The sequence below is a fragment of the Cyprinus carpio genome, chromosome A11 (genome assembly GCF_018340385.1).
Source record: "Cyprinus carpio isolate SPL01 chromosome A11, ASM1834038v1, whole genome shotgun sequence".
In the NCBI taxonomy this organism is placed as follows: Eukaryota; Metazoa; Chordata; class Actinopteri; order Cypriniformes; family Cyprinidae; genus Cyprinus; species Cyprinus carpio.
In genome coordinates, this window is record NC_056582.1 from 22,666,965 (window position 1) to 22,688,053 (window position 21,089).

The window sequence follows — 21,089 nt, forward strand, 5'->3', positions numbered from 1 at the left end:
ACAGACAGACAGATGGATAGATTAGAAATGTTAGATAGATAGATAGATAGATAGATAGATAGATATGAAATAATACATAGATGATAGCTCAACAGAAATAGCGAACATAAGAATGATAGGAAGAATGACAGACAGACAGATGGATAGACGATATATAAGAAATATTAGATAGATAGATAGATAGATAGATAGATAGATAGATAGATAGATAGATAGATAGATAGATAGATTAGACAGATTGAAAGAACGGTAGAGACCGATAGAATGAAATAAAGAATGTAAATAGAACAATATATATAAAAAGAACAATAGACAGAATGATAGAAAGAACGGAAGATAGAATAATAGAACACTAGGAAAAAATGATAGAAGGACAGACAGAAAGAAAGATGCATAGAATGACGGAATAGAATGTAAATAGAATGATTGAACAATAGACAGAATGATCGAAAGAATGACAGATAGAACTATAGAAAGAGATACAAAATGATAGAAAAAACAATTGATAGAAAGAACAATAAATAGAGGGATGGAACATTACTAGAACCAGGAGGTATGACCACGTTAGCCCGGTTCTGTCGACTCTGCACTGGCTCTGTATTGAACACTGCATACATTTGAAAATCTTAATAATTACTTATAAAGCCCTGAATGGTTTAGCTCCTCAATACTTGAGCGAACTCTTATTGCATTATAATCCTTCACGTCCACTGCGTTCTCAAAACTCTGGCCATTTGATAATACCTAGAATATCCAAATCAACTGCTGGCGGCAGATCCTTTTCTTATTTAGCTCCCAAACTCTGGAACAATCTACCTAGCGTTGTTTCCATCTCTTTAACCTGGCATACACATAACACACTATCATATTTCTATCATTAAAAGTCTATTAAACTTAAAGATTGCTAGGCTGCATTAATTAGGTCAGCTGGAACCCTTCTCAGAACCCCAGATGTACTCGCTACATCGTAAGAAGAATGGCATCTACTAAGCAGGTCACTGTAGCCATACGGAGACAGTCCAGATGATGGCTCAGCACCTAGAGATGACCTCTACAGTCCTGAATGTCAGCAGAGACCATGTCAACTAGATGTTCCACAAGACCACAGGAACCAGACAAGTCCTCTGCACAATCTGATGTGTGTTGCAGCCTGGAATTAAACCACGTCATGCTGGTTTCGTCTGGCCAGAGGAGAACTGGCCCCCCGATTGAGCCTGGTTTCTCCCAAGGTTTTTTCCTCCATTTCTGTCACCTGTTTTGGTTCCTTGCCGCTGTCGCCTTTGGCTTGCTTAGTTCCTGGCAATATTGTCGGCTTGATTGCTGATGACATCACTAAATCAACAATGAATTGACTTTTATTGTCCTCTTGCATTATTGGCCAACTGTTTTCCTGTTTGACACTTTAAAGCTGCTTTGTCACAATCAGTACTGTATAAAGCGCTATACAAATAAAGGTGACTTGACTGGATAGAACAATAGACAAAATAATTGAAAGAATGACAGAATGACAGAAAGAATGAGAATGATTGAACGATAGAATGATTGAAAGAATGGTAGATATAATGATAGAAAGAAGGACAGAATGATAGAAAGAACAGTGAATAGAACGATAGAACAATAGAAAAAAACAGAATGATAGAAAGAATGACAGAATGATAGAATTATAGAAAGAAAGATAGAGGAGGAGAGAGAGAGATTCTGTAATTGTTGAAGGAATGGACTTTATTGAATTCATAATAATAAAGCATCAGAACACGTTCATTGACAAATTTACAAAAAAAAACAAGCAAAATGACACACACACAAGCTCAAGTGAATGGAGGATGTAAGAAGCGTCTTCTACTGCAACACTAGAAATGTCATTTTGATCATGTTCTGTAAAGGTTGCAGGGTGAATGCAGTCTGTCCCGACACGACCTCCTACAATAGTCAAATCAGACACTTCTTTCCGAAGGTGAGGTTGGGTATTTTCAGACTTGCATATTTAACACCCACACAGTAGAGCAAAAGTCTGTTTAGAAACATATAGATGTAGTCGTTCGTTGGGTTTTCGACCACTCATTTAAACAATAAAACTATTCATACACACAATGTGCATTTCAGTTATACTGCCTCTGTCTTATAGGATGCATATTATGAAAACTCAGAAACACCTTCGAGGGTGTTTTTCTCACTCTTTTGTCTGTACCTCCTGTGCACATTCTTCATGCTTGTTTTTGTCCCAGTTTTGCTGCAGTGGCAATTCAGACGTGTGCATTTATAAAAACTGACTGACTTAAATAAAGCATAAATCTTTTTCTTGATGTGCAAAAAAGCTAAAATCATTACTCTGCGTTTCCCATCTGGTACATCTGCGCATTCTGTATTTGACATACATTGCAATCAAGGTAGCCTGTACATTTAGTCAGCGTGCATGCTTATCTGGAACTGAAACCATGACTCGGGCATTTCTGATGCCATGCTTAACCGGGAATCTTAAATCTGGCAGCTTGTGACTTTTCAGCCTTGTGATTCAACCTGGTATCTTCCTGAAGGCCGTTTATGCAAGGAACCACATGTTCGAGTTCTCACTTTTCAGTTGCTGGCACGGGAAAACTCAGGCTCAGTTCCTCCTCAGCCTCTTCCTGTGCGCTTATTCTGATTCTGACCTCTTGCGAGGGTGGATTTGACTCTTGCTGAGGTCTGCTGATGAGGGGAACGCCTTCTTCGCAAAGTCCTGCCTCTTCCTTTTTATCACCCGAGTTGGAGCCCAGAATCACCATTCCAGGAGAGTAGATGTAGATGGACCCTAATATAGACAAATGATGATGAAGTCAACATGATTGCCAACTTAAAATCAAAACCGATCCCTATTAAAGCCCTAGGCATAAGGTGCTCAGTTATTAATAACGGTTCTCATTATCAATGTTTTTGCTGCTTAATATTTTTGTGAATCCCAGACTTTTGAAAGATGGTTTCCATAAAAAAATTAAGCAGCAACAATAAAGCTGCCATCAAAGGAATAAACTGTATTTTAAAATATATTAAAATAGAAAACTGTTCGTTTAAATTGTAACAATGTTTCACAATGTTATTGATTTTACTGTTTTTTTTTTTTATCAAATAAACGTAGCCTTCGTGAGAAGACTTCCATCAAAAAACATTACAAAAATATAATTATATATATGTTGCATTAGAAGGCACCATAATGATGCCAGCCTTAGCTATGGAATGTAACTTAAAATACTCTCCAGGCCAGCAGACAAAGAGGAACCAAGACTGGGTGTTTTTTGAATCAACTCCAACGGGAGCAGTAAAAAGTCTGACTGGAATTGCTTGTTGGTTAAAGTTTTATTCTTGTTCAGTTTGTCATAGCTTGAGCGTTTTTATTATTACAGGCTACTGAGTCTTGGCAAAGACACAGACACACACACACACACACACACACACACACACACACACACGCAGACACACACACAGACACATACAACAGGAAATAAACATGGGATAAAGACAATAGTGGACTTGAAGATAAAATACACTGTGATTAAGTATTGAGGAAACATGAGGTGTGTCTGTTCCAGAAGTGACAGAAGGAGTTAATCACACGTCACACAATCAATTTAAAAACATTCAAGATCCAACTTGCTAAAGTGATTTGCCAGTTCTAACAAAATAATAAATATTCTTTGGAAGGATGGAAGGAAGGAAGGAAGATAAATATTATTTTTCAGAAGAGTTGCATAATGCTTCTGGCTTGTAAATGAATATTTTCCCATAAATAAACAGCTAATCATCCATTACTTATTAGACACAGAATCATTTTCTGTCTTCTGTGAAACACAAAAGGAGAAGCTCTTTTCATTACAACAAAAGTAGATGATTTATATTACCAGCCTCCAAAAAAAAGCAAAAAGTGATGTTCTTACTCAGTATTTTTGTTGTGTTTTATCAGTGCAAATATAAACAATTATTAAATCAAGATATATTTACTTGAGAAGCAAAATAATTTAAGATCTTATGTTTTGTGACAAAAGTATCAAAATTAATTGAGTTTTTCTTAAAACAAGACACAATATATTCCAACAGACCCCTTAGGATAAACTTGATTCAAAGTGTCCCAATAGCAGATTTTTTTATTTTTTTTCTGTTTTAAAGGGGAAGTCGGATGCAAAATTCACTTTTACATGGTGTTTGCTCATAAATGTGCCCCGCCCACGAGCGCTGATGGACTGTCCTGTATTAGCATGTTCCCACCCTCAGCCAGTTGTACGCTGTACCACATTAACCCACATCTCTCATAAGATCTCATAAAAGTCTTGTAAGCAATGCAGGTGTTTTGTAGTTGGATGAAAAAATGAACATAAGAGTCTCCATTTTCTCCCGACATCAGAGCCACTGAGGATGCAATGGATTCATTTTGTTTTTTAAAAGCTGTGTCCCAAATGACACACTATACACTATGTACCTATGCATTATGTACTCAGCCATGTAGTTATGAATTATAGAAGGTGATTTTTGTCATTCATTTTCGGAGTCTGATAGCCCCTCCCCCTTTGCTACGTAATTAAAGCTGTGATAGATGAGTGACAGTCAAGTGTCCAACATTCCACACTTCATGTTCAAGTTCATAATTCGGGTATTTAAAGTGCACTTTTTCTTTTTGAAATTTTCAGTGTGAATGCACTACTCACACAATTTATACTACAAATTGTGATAGAATAGTCCATAAAGGCCAGTTCACACCAAGAACGATAACTATAAGATAACTATATTACCATCCATACAGGATTTTTTCATCAAGACCCTAAAGAATCATACCAGCTTGTGGAAAATGGGCATCCAATGTCCCCTTTAAGTATATATACACTTAATTTTGATACATTTTTCACATTAAATCTCATGTCAAGTAAATGTATCTTAATTTAAGAATGTGCTGTGCTAGAAAACCAGATAAAATACTGAGGAAAATTAGCGCTTTCTGCAGTGTCCATATGATTTATGAACTGTAATCCAGAAGTCATTCAACAGATCCGAGTGATAAAATAAACTTAAGATCCCCTTCATACAGAACCCATTTTTGTGGTGCTTTTTTGTGTTTAATCATGACAGACTTTTTAATCCTTTAAATCTTCGACAAAGATTATATACAGTGAGTTCAAATTCAAATGCAATGCAATGCAAGTTCAACATAAAGACGTTTACAGGACTCACCAACAGTATTGCTGACGTTCTCACCCTTCCCATTGTGCTCCATTGTGACCTGCTGCACAGCCCCAGATTGGGGCATCGGCCCCGTACTCTGACCTTTGACCTCTCTGCCACCACTGCCGACTGGTATTGTGGTCTCCGAGGTGTGGGAATTGAACAAAATTTGATTATCAACTGCAGTTTGACTCCAGAGTTGATTATCTTCCTACAAGGACCATGAAACAAAATTAAAGGGGATCAGATTATTTTAAAGGAATAGTTCACCTAAAAATGTGAAATTTGCTGAAGAATTACTCTCCCTCAGGCCATCCTAGATGTAGACGAGTTTGTTTCTTCATAGGAACAGATTTGGAGAAATGTCACATTCCATCACTTGCTCACCAATGGATGCTCTGCAGTGAATGGGTGCCATCAGAATAAGAGTCCAAACAGCTGAAGAAAACATAACAATAATCCACAAGTAATCCACATCACTCCAGTCCATCAGTTAATGTCTTGTGAAGCCAAAATGGATAAAATACGAGTCCTCTATCCATAATAGCGCTTTCTTCAGTGAAAAAGTCTGAATCAGGAGAGAAATCTGCACAGATCAAGCACAGTTTACAAGCAAAAACAGTGCAAAACAGTTCAAATATTGAAAATATTCAAATATCTGTGGATTTTGATGTGAGAGACAACAGGGGATGGACTTTTTCACTGAATGGATCTCTTCACTTTTTCACTCATTATTCTTGATTAAGGACTTATGGACTGGTGTTTTGGTCAGAAGTGTCTTAAAGCGATAGTTCACCCAAAAATGAAAATTTGATGTTTATCTGCTTACCCCCAGGACATCCCAGATGTAGGTGACTTTGTCTTTTCAGTAGAACTCAAATTATGATTTTTAGCTTCAGGCGTTGAGGTCTCTGAGTCTACAATTCTTGTCAAATGCTAACAGAATCTATGAGATAAAAAAAAAAAAAAAAAAAAAAAAAAAAAACACAAAAAAATCCAAATTAAACCCTGCGGCTTGTGACGATACATTGATGTGTAAAGACAAAAAACGATCGGTCTGTGCAAGAAACTGAACAGTATTTATATAGTTTTTTTTTAAAGTGGACCATTAACACTCCTAATTGAGATTGTAGATAGTGTGTTAATGGGAGAGATAGGTTTGAGAGATAGGTGGCGGTAATGCACTTATAAGTCTGCGATCTGCCATAAAGCAAGAAGAAGAAGCTGATGCAAGCGCGTTCACAAGAGTTCTAACAGTTCGGACATTGCGTGATAAAAATCATAATTTGTGTTCTACTGAAGAAACAAAGTCATACACTACATCTTGGATGCCCTGGGAGTAAGCAGATAAACATCAAATATAGTTCACCCAAAAAAAATTTTGTGTGAACTATCGCTTTAAGGAGTTAAAATGCCTTAATGATGGATTTGTTCCTTTTAAACACACAGCTTTTGGCTTCACAAGATGTTAACTGATGGACTGGATTGGTGTGGATTACTTGTGGATTATTGTGATGTTTTTATCAGCTGTTTGGTCTCTCATTCTGACGGCACCCATTCACTGCAGAGGATCCATTGCTGAGCAAGTGATGGAATGTTAATTTCTCCAAATCTGTACTGATGAAGAAACAAACTCACCTACTTCTTTGATGGCCTGAGGGTGAGTAAATTTCCAGCAAATTTTCATTTTTGTGTGAACTATTCCTTTAAACATTCAGTTATATGAACAAAATCAATTTAGTTTCATTTATTTTGACATGCAATCACACAAAAGTACTTACATGTCGTCTGTTTATTAAACCTAAAAAGAAAACAAGAAATAAGTCAATAGGCTGCATATGTCAGACAGTGTGAGCAGCTCAAGTAGGTGCAACAGTGATTGTGTGAACTGTTTGTTGCGTGCTTAGGCGTTCTGTGGTTTCTCGGGTTGTTATGGATGTGTTAAATGCATGTCATTCTGAAACACAGTGAATGTTTATGTTGAATCTGACCTTATGGGAATTAAAACACGTGAGAGAAAATGCAATGCGCTTTACTGTAAGAAGTGATCTGGGTGGATTCCAGGCCACTTATAGCCACTACACTGCACTTTAGACATAACAATACAATGCTGTGGTTCCAAAAGGAGTTTCTTGGTTTAGATTTCGTTTTTGAAAAATACAAAAAAAATTACTGCTGACAAATACAGCATCATTGCAGAGTTGTGTTATTTGTGTTGATTTCTAGCCCTATTCACTTCTGAAGTATTCAAAAGATCCACTGGATTTAGTCTTTATATCATACCAAACCATTTAAAAAGGGTTTTCTTTGCCGTGTTTTTCATCAGAATACAGAATCCAGCCATGAACAAGATTATCAACATTAAGATTAATAGCAGCAGCCAGTGGGAATGGATTTCGTCTTCCTTGAATTGTGCAGTGACCCCTGGTGATGACAAAAAAAACAAAACACAGTGTCATTTTTTACTCAATGTGCTGCCTCAGTTTTCTTAAAGTTAATGTAACAGAATATTTTTTATTTTGACATTATATTATTTATTATTTAAATCAGCTTAATTTAAATTATAAACCACCCAAACACACTACCATATAATATAAATACTTACATTTTTGGTTTTAAATTTATATATATATATATATATATATATATACACACACACACACACACACACACACACACACACACACACACACACATATATATATATAGGCTCCTAGCTCCTAGTTATGACAATTGTGCTTAATTGTCATGAAAACAATGCTACAAAAATCAGTGTTATTTTAGTATCATTGAGATACCATTATAGTTTATACTAGGATAATATTATAGTCATTCATAATTTGAATCAGTTTTTATTTTTATCTTTTTTATATTATATATACATATACATATACATATATATATATATATATATATATATATATATATATATATATATATATATATATATATATATATATATATGTAGTTGTTTTACTTTTTTTTTTTTTAGTTATTTAGTTATCTGGTTACTATTTTCCTCACTTTAAGTTTCAAATATTTTTTATACATGGATTTCCAAAAAAGGTCTATACAGACAACACCTCCAACAGTGAATGCAGTGTCATGTTTTGTCAGTACCTGTCATGGGAATGGAAGTGCTATTGAAAGTGGTGGTAGTAATGATATCTGTGGTAGTGGACGAGGCTGGCTTCACTGTTGTGGCATTCACACACTCACTGTCCTGCGTAGCTGTGCCCTCTTTGAGCATTATCATTCCCAACCGAGCACAACTGTGGAAAAGTACACAGAGAGAATGCATGAGACAAGAGCAGGTTGGTCTTAATATTGTGTGTTTGTAAGGCAGCACTGGTTTGATATTCCTCAAATACTCTGGTTAGTGTTTGTTTTGAATCCTCTACTAAATAATCTGCAAATAATTCAACCTTAACTTGAACTTTCCCATATAGAACGTTTGCATACTTAAATATGATTGTTCTTCTTTCTGACATATATTTTCACACTAAATTGTGATAGGGCTTATCTTCTTACCATATATTTAACTATTTATAGCCGCTTGTACTCTTCAAAGTGACTGTGTGTTGATTCCCATACACAGATGACAAAAAAAAAGAAAGCAGAAACCTCAAAGATAAAAATGTGTGTGAGAGATAAAGAAAGTGAGTAACAGACAGAGAAAGATAGAGAGAATAAAAATAGTGTGAAACTTGGTACTGTGTGTGACCACATATGATTCTTTGTCTTTCCCACAAATGAATTTCTGCTGTGTTCATCCCCTTTTTAAAACAGCTGAATTGTTAAATAAAGGGCTAACTGATTAGTGCCAGTTGTGTAAATGACATAGCTCCTCAAAACATGCTTATAAAATATATTTAAGTCTCCTAAAATATTAGTTGCCACAATGCTATCTTACTGAAAGTGAAAAGAGCCAACCAAGTCTGTATGATATTCTGGCCCCTATATGGATTGAATGCAAGTCTGAAGGATTTGATTTACTAATAATTATTTCTGGATGCAATTTTATGGAAGTTTGTTTACATCATGGGATAAAAAATAAAAATGTTCTCACAATTCTGAGTTTATATCTCAAAATTGTGCCTCTCTTTTAACAGTTCTGAGAAAAAAAAGCAGATGCCATGTCTGTTTTGGTTTGGTTTACATTCATGTATTCTTGTCTCTTATTTTGTAATTTTGTCGTAGACATGTTTCCTGTTTAGTCATGCTTCCTGGTTCCTTGTAGTGCAATTCCTTTTTGATCTATGGAAGGTGGATGGGGTTAAAAGTCTTTAAATTGGAACATGTGAAATTTGATTTTGTTAATGCACTGTTTGTCAATGTTTGCATGGCAACACTCACAGCAACCAATGCAACTGCTGTATTTGAGACTATATTTACATATGTGGCATGATGATACGTTGGTATATACATAGACAAACATAAGTTGTCATGTTTATTCACGAAGGATGTTGTAATGATACACTGGTATGCATGTATGCATTTTTGTAGAAATAAAACCATTTAGTTCAGTTGCACAATGGACTCTACACTTGTAAACTGATAGTTTCTGTTTTACTCCATACAGCGCGCACTGCAGAGCAGCAGCAGGAGTCAGATTTCACTGATCATGTGAAGAGAGTGAGAAAGATGGTTTCAGTGTGAGTGCTTAAGCTGTATAGCACGTGCACGAGTGTGAGCATGCCAAAAATGACGCAAATACTGAGGAAACGATTGTCCACAGAGGATTGTGCACGGAGGCTTTTTTATTTATTTTTTATTTATTTGATTCCACAGTGTTTGATAAACTTTCTGTAATTTATTAGTCAATATAAAATATAGCATGTGATGTGTATGCCATGCCTTGTCTTATTTGTTTTTGTTAATAAATGTTATATAATCTAGTTTGTCATTGTTTTATTGTTGTTGTGCTTTTCATTAAAAAATAATAATGAATAATCCAATAAGGTGTTACTGGTAGTAACAGTTTTGTCGCAAGTCTATATACCGGTGTGAAAATTTGCATACATCTCATCCCTAGTATGATGTCATATTTGTCATGTTCTTTTTAGTTGTTTAGTTCAGTGGTGTTTTTCAGGTAGAAAAGTCTCATTTAAATTGTTACATTAATTAATTTATTCTACCACAGTAGATGTACATGTTGAAATTTATCATCTTAACACGATAAATCTGGGCATCTTTACACGTACTGAAGAAACATGTTAAAAACCGATGACTTAAAGTGCCCCTATTATGCCATTTTGAATACAGCCTTTCATGCAGTGTGTAATGCAGCTGTAAGTGATGTGAATGTAAATGACCTGCAAAGTTGTAAAGCCTAAAGTTCACGATTAATAAAGTTATTTTCTCCCAAAAGAAAAGATCGACTCCGTACAGCCTAAACGAGTCGTCATTAATTCGAATCCCACTTCCGTAACAGCGTCACGTCACAAGGTAATACATTTACATATGCATTTGTTCTACATTGGCTGGCTGTACCGCGAACAATTATTTTTACTTCCGGAAGATGAGGATGCAAAAAAATCTGTGGTTAAAACTCTTTTATTCACTGTACCACAGCAGTACAACCCCATTTTTTTTGTCTTCCCATCATTTTACTGATGACTGCACCTCTAATCTTTAACGCAGGATTCACAAAATACTTGCTCTTGAAAGATGAGCTCAGTACCCAGGATCAGCTGGTTCTACTGAATCACAACCTGTAAGTATGATAAATAATAAATTAGGGCTTCATGATTAATCGAATGCGATTATCATGCGCATCTTCTCAGTAAAGCCGGTTCTGTAATCAGTAGTAAATCTCCATCACTGCTTTGAGATCGAGCAGCTTTTACTACACAGAGCCGTAGTTCACTGACAAGCTATGCAAAAAAATTGCGGATGATATAATCGTACGATTAATGAAATCGAAGAAATTGCTTGCGATATTGACAGCTGTTTGCGTAGCTTGTCAGTGAACTATGGCTCTATGTAGTAAATGCTGCTCCATCTGAAAGCATGTAAAAAATACCACATTTAATAATGTTTTTACTCCAAATGAGCGTTTGAAATAAATCCTTCCGTGAGATGATGTGGCTTCTTACACAGAATAAGGCATGCAATATTTCATAGTATTCTAAGCGGTGATAAATAAAGTCTGTCGATTAGCATTGCATTATTATATACTTTATTATAATGAAAGTTATAATAAGACAAAATCAGATAAACAATATATTGTTGTAGTCGTGTGTTTATTAGTCACGTTGAATCAATGAAAGCAGTTAAGTCTTCCGTTTATTCAGCAACCGCTAAAGGCATTTCCTGCATTTCTTCTGCAAGGCGTATTTGGAGTTTCAGCGGGAGAGCGCCCTCTGGCCTTCGGATGGAGATTTACTGCTGATCACAGAACCGTTCTTCACTGAAAGATATGCATGACAATCGCAGCTTTTGCCTAACCATGATTACGATTTCATTTCGATTTATCGTGCAGCCCTATGATAGATGTTTATATTTTTTATTGAGCGTTCAAAATACAGAACTATGGCAATGGGCGTATCATTTCCAACACGCTCTGTGCACGGTGGACCAATCACAACAGACTGGGCCATCTGACCAATCAGAGAAGAGTAGGTTTATGGAAAGGAGGGGTTTAGGGAGACTGAATCTTAGAACTGCTTTAACAACTCGTTTAAGAGTCGCTGGAAAATGAGGTGATATTAAATGCATATTTTGAGAAAACTAAAGCATTTTTTTTAAATTGCCAGCATGTAAACCTATTGTAGGAGACTCCAAAAAATATTAAAAATGGCATAATAAGTGAACTTTAACATGACCATAATGTGCATCTATGCAAAAAAAACATGTTCAAAATCTCTGTGTTAATGTGGACAAACAGAGCGTGTTGACACATTCGAATTTCATGAGTTCTGTTTATAGACTTTTGCCCCACCTGCCTTCCATATACCCCTGATGTGATCCTTGTTCTTTAGTTCATGTGTCTTCTCATGAGTTTATTGTCTTGTTACCTTTTTATCACTGCTGTCTTTTTATTGGTTCACGTTTATTAGTTCCACTTTGTCATTGTGTTTCCCCATGTCCATCAGGTTTGTGTTTTGTTGTGTTTTGTTCCCCGTAACTACTGTGTGGTGAGTTCTGTCAAGTCTGCTCAAATTCATGTCATTGTTTAGTTCTGTTTATTTGCGCTCCTTTTTGGGCTAGTTGTCCTCGGTGGGTTATTGTTATTGGTATTTTTCAGAATATGAAAGCAATTAATATGCTAAATTGCACATTAAGTGTTATGACCCTCATTGAAAACCATTACAGAGAAAATGCTAAACGTGACCCAAATTCGTTATATTTATTACTACAATTTGTTAATAAAGTGTAGGTTACTACGTACAGCAAAGCAGATGAGAATATGAACGCAATATGCTGAAATGCACGTTTTCCTCCCATATAGGCTTAATGGAAGAAGATAGTGGTATAAAAAGGCCTAATTTGATATACACCTTATTAATGTTGCAAACTAATTGCCTACTGGGAAGCAGATGTGACTGGAATATGAACTCGACATGCACAAGTGTGCAACATGCAAGGGACTTCATTTCGCAGTGGCTGCAGCGGTAGTTTGTATTAGCTGCTGACCACTTAGGCTACATAATTTGTGGTATGCAGCCTGCTGTAAAAACTACTTTATATGCAAATAATTTATTAACATTTACTATAAGCTCAGCTGCCGTTCTTTGTGAATGCTGTGCTTCGTATCAGCTGAATATATATTCAAACGCTTAACGTGAAATATTCTGGGCCATTAAGCTTGTCTGTATAGTATGCTAAATGCTGAGTTTCTTATTTTAATGCATAAGCATTTTTTTGGAGGAAAACGCTAACATCAGACTTTGTGCATTGCGTTCATATTCCGGCCACATCTGCTTGCCTGTATATAGTTTGCAACATAAACAATGTTTATACTGAATTTGGCCTTTTTACAACACTGTCTTCTTCTATAAAGCCACGTTTGTTTATTTACATGGAGTAAAAGCTTAATGTGCAATTCAGCACATTGCGTTCATATTGTTGACTCATCTGCTTTCCTGTACATAGTAGGCTATATATTTTATTAATAAACTGTATACTGAATTTGGGCTTTTTATATCTTTTTTTATATATCACTTAATGCGCTTAGTGTGCAATGTATGCTTTCATATTCGGGGGTTTTTTGGTTGTCTGAAAATATGCTTTATTAATAAGGTGTGTACTGAATTTTTGACTGTCAGTGTTACTGTAGGCTACATTGCATTCAAGCGTTTGTAAAACAGTCCGCGGCCACACCCCCACGCTAGTGGTATAGCCCACAGCGCAAACTGCAAGGAAAAAAAAAATGGAAAAATAGAAAATCGTTTAGATTTCATTTATTCATTTATCCTTTCTGAAGTCACAATTTATCAAAAGTAAAATAAAAAAAAATGAGAGAAATGGCATTTTTTATTTATGAAGTAACTGAAAAAAACAAAACAAAAAAATGAACGTTTGGTTTAATTTTTTTATTTTTGCATTTGCACCATATGGCCTGAAAACTGAATTGTGAGGCATTACATGGACCCAGATATAAACTCAGAATTGCAAGATATAAATGCAAAATTGGCCAAAAAATGTTCAGAGTTTGTACCTCACAATTCTGACTTTTTTTCTTAAAAAATTGAATTGTGAGATAAAAAAGTCCCAAATACCTTTTTTATCTTTTCAATCCGTGGCAAAAATGGGCTTCCATATGTTTTTAAGGTATTAATGCAAAACAGTAGCATATGTATGAATCTTACTCACTCTGTATGAGGACTGCAGGCGTCCAGAGATGGTGTGCTGGAGAACGTGCCTTTTCCACAGGGAACACATGGTTTATAGCAGTCTGTTCCATAATTGTTTCCACTAGTACAATAAAAACCTGGTTTACAGAAGCAAACTCTTTTGCTGTTCTGAGTGCATGGAGTAACTTCCTTCTCATTATTATCCTCTGTTTCCACCCAAAAACATAGAGAGCCGTCAATGAACAAAAATTCGACAAAAACATCCTAACATCTTATCTACTATTTATTAAATTAATATTAAAAACTTTTGAATTGTACTTTTCACACTACACTTAATCCAGATTAGGGGCTCTTCACACAATTTTTTTTTTATTTACACACACACACACACACACACACACACACACACACACACACACACACACACACACACACACACATATATATATTTGCATTATGGTAATGACAGTTGTGCTTAATTGTCATGAAAACAATGCTACAAAAAAGAAAATTTTCCTTTTGCAAAATTTTGTCTTTTATCAGTGTCATTTTAGTATCACCGAGATACCATTTTAGTTTATACTAGGATAATATTATAGTCAATATTATTTTGAATCAGTTTTTTTTATATTTTACCTTTTCTTTTTGACTTACTTATTTTGTTGTATGTTTTGTCATTTTATAGTAGTTTTTTTTTTTTAATCTATATAGTTTTTTATTAATTTTTATTTTAGTTTTAGTTATTTAGTTAAATAAATCTGGTTACTATTTTCCTCACTTTAAGTTTACATGAATTTCCAAAAAGGTCTATACAGACAACACCTCCAACAGTGAATGCAGTGTCATGTTTTGTCAGTACCTGTCATGGGAATGGAAGTGCTATTGAAAGTGGTGGTAGTAATGATATCTGTGGTAGTGGACGAGGCTGGCTTCACTGTTGTGGCATTCACACACTCACTGTCCTGCGTCGCTGTGCCCTTTTTGAGCATTATCATTCCCAACCGAGCACAACTGTGGAAAAGTACACAGAGAGAATGCATGAGACAAGAGCAGGTTGGTCTTAATATTGTGTGTTTGTAAGGCAGCACTGGTTTGATATTCCTCAAATACTCTGGTTTGTGTTTGGTGATATTAAATGCATATTTTGAGAAAACTAAAGTGTTTTTTTTTTTACATTGCCTGCATGTAAACCTTTTGTAGGAGACTCCCAAAACATTATTAGGAACCTTAAAAATGGCATTATAGTGGCACTTTAACATGACCATAATGTGCATCTATGCATAAAAATACATGTTCAAAATCTCTGTGTTAATGTGGACAAACAGAGCGTGTTGACACATTCGAATTTCATGAGTTCTGTTTATAGACTTTTGCCCCACCTGCCTTCCATATACCCCTGATGTGATCCTTGTTCTTTAGTTCATGTGTCTTCTCATGAGTTTATTGTCTTGTTACCTTTTTATCACTGCTGTCTTTTTATTGGTTCACGTTTATTACTTCCACTTCGTCATTGTGTTTTGTTCCCCGTAACTACTGTGTGGTGAGTTTTGTCAAGTTTAAGTCTGCTCACATTCAGGTCATTGTTTAGTTCTGTTTATTTGTGCTCCTTTTTGGGCTAGTTGTCCTCAGTGGGTTATTGTTACATCAGAACTGCCAAGATATATATGCAAAATTGGCCAAAAAAAATCTGAATTCCAAGAAAGTCTGAGTTGTGAAATATAAACTCAGAATTGTGAGATAAACTTACAATTCTAAGAAGAAAGTCTGAAATGTGAGATATGAACACACAATTGCGAGAGTCAGAATTGTGAGATAAATAGTTGCAACTTTATTTTTTATTCCATGACAGAAACAAAAAACAGAGTTGCAAGACACAAACTTAGAATTGTGAAATGTATTCTCAGAACTGTTTATCTCTGGCAATTTATCTTTTTCTCTGAATTCTGACTTTGCATCTCACAATTCCAAGTTTAAATTTTACAGTTCAGAATTTGTATCTCGCAATTCAGACTTTTTTTTCTTTTCTAAAAAAAAATAAATAAATAAAAATAAAATAGAATTGTGAGATTAAAGTCTCAAATACCTTTTTTATCTTTTCAATCCGTGGCAAAAATGGGCTTCCATATGTTTTAAAGGTATTAATGCAAAACAGTAGCATATGTATGAATCTTACTCACTCTGTATGAGGACTGCAGGCGTCCAGAGATGGTGTGCTGGAGAACGTGCCTTTTCCACAGGGAACACATGGTTTATGGCAGTGTGTTGAATAATTGTTTACTAGTACAATAAAAACCTGGTTTACAGAAGCAAACTCTATTGCTTTTCTGAGTGCATGGAGTAACTTCCTTCTCATTATTATCCTCTGTTTCCACCCAAAAACACAAAAACATAGAGAGCCGTCAATGAACAAAAATTCTACAAAACATCTTTCTGTACTGTATATTAAATTTATATTAAAAACTTCACATTTGAATTATACTGTTCACACTACACTTAATCCAGATTAGGGGCTTTTCACACAGAACACATTTTTTCATTCCACCGCACAGTTTTTCTGTATAAACATGCTAGATGGGAAAAAAATTGCATTTGTGCATTGCATTTGCATTGCACAGGTTTTTATGAAAGTCTGTTTCTGCCACAGAATAACATTTTTTAAAAAAGGTAATTGCTGCTTTTTATCTCACAATTTTGACTTTTATTCTCATAAATCTGAGTTTATATCTCACATCTTTTCAAATAAAAAAAATGATGAGATATAAATTTAAAATTGTGAGAGAAAAAGTTGAAATTGCCTTCATTTATTTATTCTGCTTCTGTAAGTTTTCCATTGTAAGCATGCATCGTAGATGGATGTGTTTGACCATTGCGTTTGCGTCTTAAAGGCACAATATGTAAGATTTTTTTTTTATTAAATATCCAAAAACCACTATAACAGTGTAATATATTTTGCTGACTTATGTACTTACATTATCCCAAATGGTTTGAAAATTTTTTTAATATGCCTTTAAGTTTTTTCCAGCATCTCTTGCAAAACACAGTGCTCTAAACCTGCAGCACTCTAATTAAAAATTAAAAGTTTGCTTTTTAGAATCATGTCTCTAGAAAAAAAAAACTGGTTCTGTGTGAATGGCCCCTAAAGCATGTCTTTAGTTAGGGGACATTCAGAGAGAATGTGTTTTGTGTTGGAAACGTGAGACACAGGTAGACACAAAAGCAATGGTCAAACGTGTCTATCTAGTGTGCTTCCATAGAAAAACAATGGAGAAGTAGCGCAGTGGAATGGAAAAATGTTTTATCTATTTAAATGCAAGGTGCACTTTTTAAAAGTAGTTTAATTTATCCATTTTTTTTTTTTTTTGAATGCCGCGAGACACAAATCCAGCTCTCATGTCCATCTAGTGCACTTTTGCATGGGAAAACAATGGAAAAGGAGCACACGGAAACTGAAAATCATGTCCTGTGTGAACAACCACTAAGAAGTCAACGTGAAATAGACTCTATTTACTTTTTTAATACACATTCCCAGTCTTGTTGTGCAAGATTCATTAGTTCGCCTTAGCTGTTTGAGAACAGCTGTGTTCCCAACTTGGCTGAATTGGACATCCCTCCTTAAATATTAGCTGTTCGGGCGTTATTGGCGTGCCCCCCTTTTTAAATTGGTGTATGTTTGCCACTATTTTTGGTGCTCGCTCACCAAGTGGACAGGCAATGCACCGAAGCATGGCATAGTGGGTATTTCATTCCCCATACTGTCCACTAGAGGATGCAGTGTGAGACGTTTTTGCATGTTTTATGTGACTTTTCTGAGTGAAAATGATGTGGGCATTCCAACATTTCCCTCCCAAAAAAACTAAAAATCCTTAGTGACATCAGCTGAAAAAATAACCTTGTTTCAGAGGCGATTTGCTGAAGAATAATGAAGACAAACTTTCTTTTTATGTAATTATGTGCACTGATGCATCACACACAGTAAGACCAGGAATGTTTCTTAAGTAATAATAAAGACAGCATTAATTCAGAATTCAAAACAATCCTGTGTCATTTCTGAAACTCTCTAGTGTTCAAATGCTGGGAAATGTTGTGCTACTACTAACCAGAACACTCTTTATTGCAGCGTTCACATCTTTGGATTTCCTGAGTGGATTTCTGGTAATAATTACTTTTACACTTGAGTCCGTTATAACCTACGTGTGAAACAGAATGCAAACAACAGACATCAAAAGTAATTTCTAGCTTTGCAAGAGTAAAAGCACATACAGCATGATTACAAGAGTTTTGAAGTGACTGGCATCTGATTTCTAAGTACACACTCATACACAAATTACAGACATTTTGAAACTTGAGGGAAAATCGTTTAGATAAAAGCTGAGTAAAAACTCCCTTTAGTCAATTTGCAGAAATCAAAGCTTTAATCTTAACAAAGGGTGCAATAATTTGGTCAGTAAAGGACATGAGTACATGAACTGCTGTTTGTAAATTCCAGTTAGGTTCTAAAAGGGACAGACTGACTATTTTTAACCAACTCATCTGTCACTTTAAATCTAAACATGGATCGGCAGCATGTTTTTCAGTTTCACTCAAGTATGAGTTTTGCACAACTCACCACAACTGTTCCAGATGGTTTCTGGAATGGTTGCTAAGTAGTTACAAGAGTTCCCCTCAAAGATTTTTAAGGTATCATTTGTCTAGTGATGCTTGCATCCAGATGCACCAGTAACTGTAGTACAGTATGAGAGGGATGCAATACAAAATTGCATAGAACTAAATGGAGGGTTGATGAACTAATCACAGTTATTACTAAAAGGCACAATGGGTCATGCTTAATGTGTAAATTTGAGTGTTATTTCCTTTAGACATTACACATAAGTTAATGGTTATGAAGTGGTGAGGTAATCATTTCTGGTAAAACACTCTCAGGAAGCTCAACTACATGGTTTGCATATAGCTCAGCTGCTACTAGTTAGTCAACAATCATAAGTACATCAAAAAAATGAGGTTTAGTCATTATAATGTGTTCATCGTGAAAAGATTGTCAGTCTTAAAGGTCTTTACTGGCACTGATGGTTCCATGAGTAACTTTTAACATCCATGGAACTTTTCGGGTTCTTTAAATTAGAAAAAGATTCTTTCGATTATTAAAACGTTCTTCAAAAATGGTTCTTTTAAGAACTGTTCACTAGAAGGTTCCCACTTTGGACCCTTTATTTTTAATCTTTTGCCACAGCTTTTTTTTCTTCTTCCAATTTCAAGATAATGGCCAATATATATCGCTATATAGTCGCTAATAGACTCAGTCAGTGGCGTAATACCGGTTATTGCACAGAATACTATTGAAGTAGGCAGACTGTGGCTTGTATTTCAGAAATAAGGTGAGTGACATGAAAAAAATGGAAGTGGTATAAACTTACCAATAACTCTGACGTGTAGAAATGTAAAAAACTGTGAAAGGAAAACAACAGTGAAAAGTTTTGTCAGAATGCCTTTTCAAATCTAAGAGAAGTGAAAACCTAAGTAATAATAATAATAAAAAAAAAACGCTTTCTTTGGAAAAACATTTTTTGTATCTGCATAATTGGTCTGAATCTGAGACCTCTGGATCATTTTATTCTCTTAGGAAGGAATCAACCAAAGGTTCTTTCATCACTATGTTTTGATCAGTTTTCAGATTGCAAAATCAGTTCAAAACAAGGAGGCAACATCATAGCTCTGAGCCAGAAGGAACATGTGCTTGTGACGCATTGATGATATGGAGATAACTTACAGGGTGTGCATTTAAAGTGATATTTAATGGCAAGATCTATTATTAAGAAATGTTTGTTTTTTAGGTTTGCCCAACCTGTTAGACAACCTTCATTGCAGCTCTTTACAGATGCTTTTAACTAGAGTGTTTTAAAGCTGAAATCTATCATCAGATCAAAGGAGGTGAGTTAAAGATTGATGTAATCACAAACAGGCACTCTGGGTCACCCAGAGTAAAAACAGCGACCATCCGGTGGTGTCAACTAGGGTCAAGGAAAAAAAAATAATGCAGCTGAAGGACAATCTAGATGTTTTCATTGCAATGCTTAATTGCACAATAGGAGGACTGACAAATTTACATATGCACGCAATCAGTTTTGGTGCCTGAGAACAAACAGATAAGGGACAGGTCACAAAATGGAAATTTCTCAATGCGCGCGAAAGACACCCACAGAAAAATTCTTATCAAGTTTGCTTCTATGACCTGGTCACTACACAGAAAACCACACAAAATGTACAGGGAAACATGTTGTGAAAAATAAGGCAGGTTACTAAGTGACAAGGTTGGAAGTGGGTGGGTTGTTTCTGCATCGGGGTTCCCTGCGTATCAAACTGAATGCCCATACTGACAGGGCTCACCTCAACTGATCTGTTTACAGAGATCTTTTTATAGATCGGTTAACTTAATTCGGTCATGATGTGGTTAAACTACCACAACTGAGGAAAGAAATGAGTGCAGACGATTACTAATAATTGGCATGTTTTGTTGTTCTTTTACTAAATTGGAAATTCTCTGGTGACTAAACTCTAAAGCCTCTCAAATGGTCAGTGTGTTGATAGCGAGAAGCAGCTTTTTCCATTCAGTGCATTGGAACGCTTTCATTATATCGACTGTTATTAAATAATATGTATATATTGATTATGTCAGAAATTGAACTGATTTTCTTGAAAAACTAATTATTGTATATCATTAAACATTAGAAAAAAGGCACAGAACTTTTCCAAAACCTAGTAAGCGCTGCCTTTTAGAGCGCATTTTAAACATTAAACGTTTTTTTAAAAAGTTTTTGGAACACGTTGCCTCTCCTTTTTTGTTTCCGATTTGGAACCTTTATTTTGAAGCTCACTTGGTATTGATACAGCAATTCTAAACCGACAATAATAAAAGTCACATCCTTGAAAAATAAATATTAATGAAAAACGACATGTTTTATCGAAAATAGAAATAAAAGCCACACTCACCAGATAAAACAGCAAAATAAAAGTGTTTTTTGTTGAGGTAGATGGTGTCATGATTAACAGCAGATGCAGATGCTCAGCGCTGCAGTAAATGTGTCATTCATTTGCCTCTTATATTCTCAGCGC

The 21,089-nt window shown here is 35.3% G+C and overlaps 1 protein-coding gene across 1 annotated transcript; it reads right to left on the bottom strand.

Moving 5' to 3' along the window:
* Positions 1-1,701: 1,701 nt before the first annotated feature.
* On the bottom strand, positions 1,702-21,061 carry si:dkeyp-61b2.1. Its single transcript, XM_042766847.1, has 11 exons — positions 20,967-21,061; positions 19,394-19,424; positions 18,080-18,169; positions 16,160-16,344; positions 14,842-14,993; positions 14,002-14,188; positions 8,305-8,456; positions 7,468-7,608; positions 6,966-6,985; positions 5,194-5,395; positions 1,702-2,788 (listed from the first exon to the last, which is right to left on the bottom strand). Exons 4-11 carry the CDS (start codon positions 16,333-16,335, stop codon positions 2,568-2,570), a joined length of 1,251 nt encoding a protein of 416 aa, XP_042622781.1. The 5' UTR covers positions 16,336-16,344; positions 18,080-18,169; positions 19,394-19,424; positions 20,967-21,061; the 3' UTR covers positions 1,702-2,567.
* Between the last annotated feature and the right edge of the window lie 28 nt (positions 21,062-21,089).

Excerpts from the sequence above, each read along its gene's own strand:
- si:dkeyp-61b2.1 (XM_042766847.1), bottom strand. The coding sequence starts at position 16,335 with ATGAGAAGGAAGTTACTCCATGCACTCAGAAAAGCAATAGAGTTTGCT. Across the intron at positions 6,986-7,467 it reads AACCCTTTTTAAATGGTTTG|GTTTAATAAACAGACGACAT; the intron begins GTATGATATAAA and ends TTTTCTTTTTAG. Across the intron at positions 5,396-6,965 it reads GTTTAATAAACAGACGACAT|GAAGATAATCAACTCTGGAG; the intron begins GTAAGTACTTTT and ends TGGTCCTTGTAG.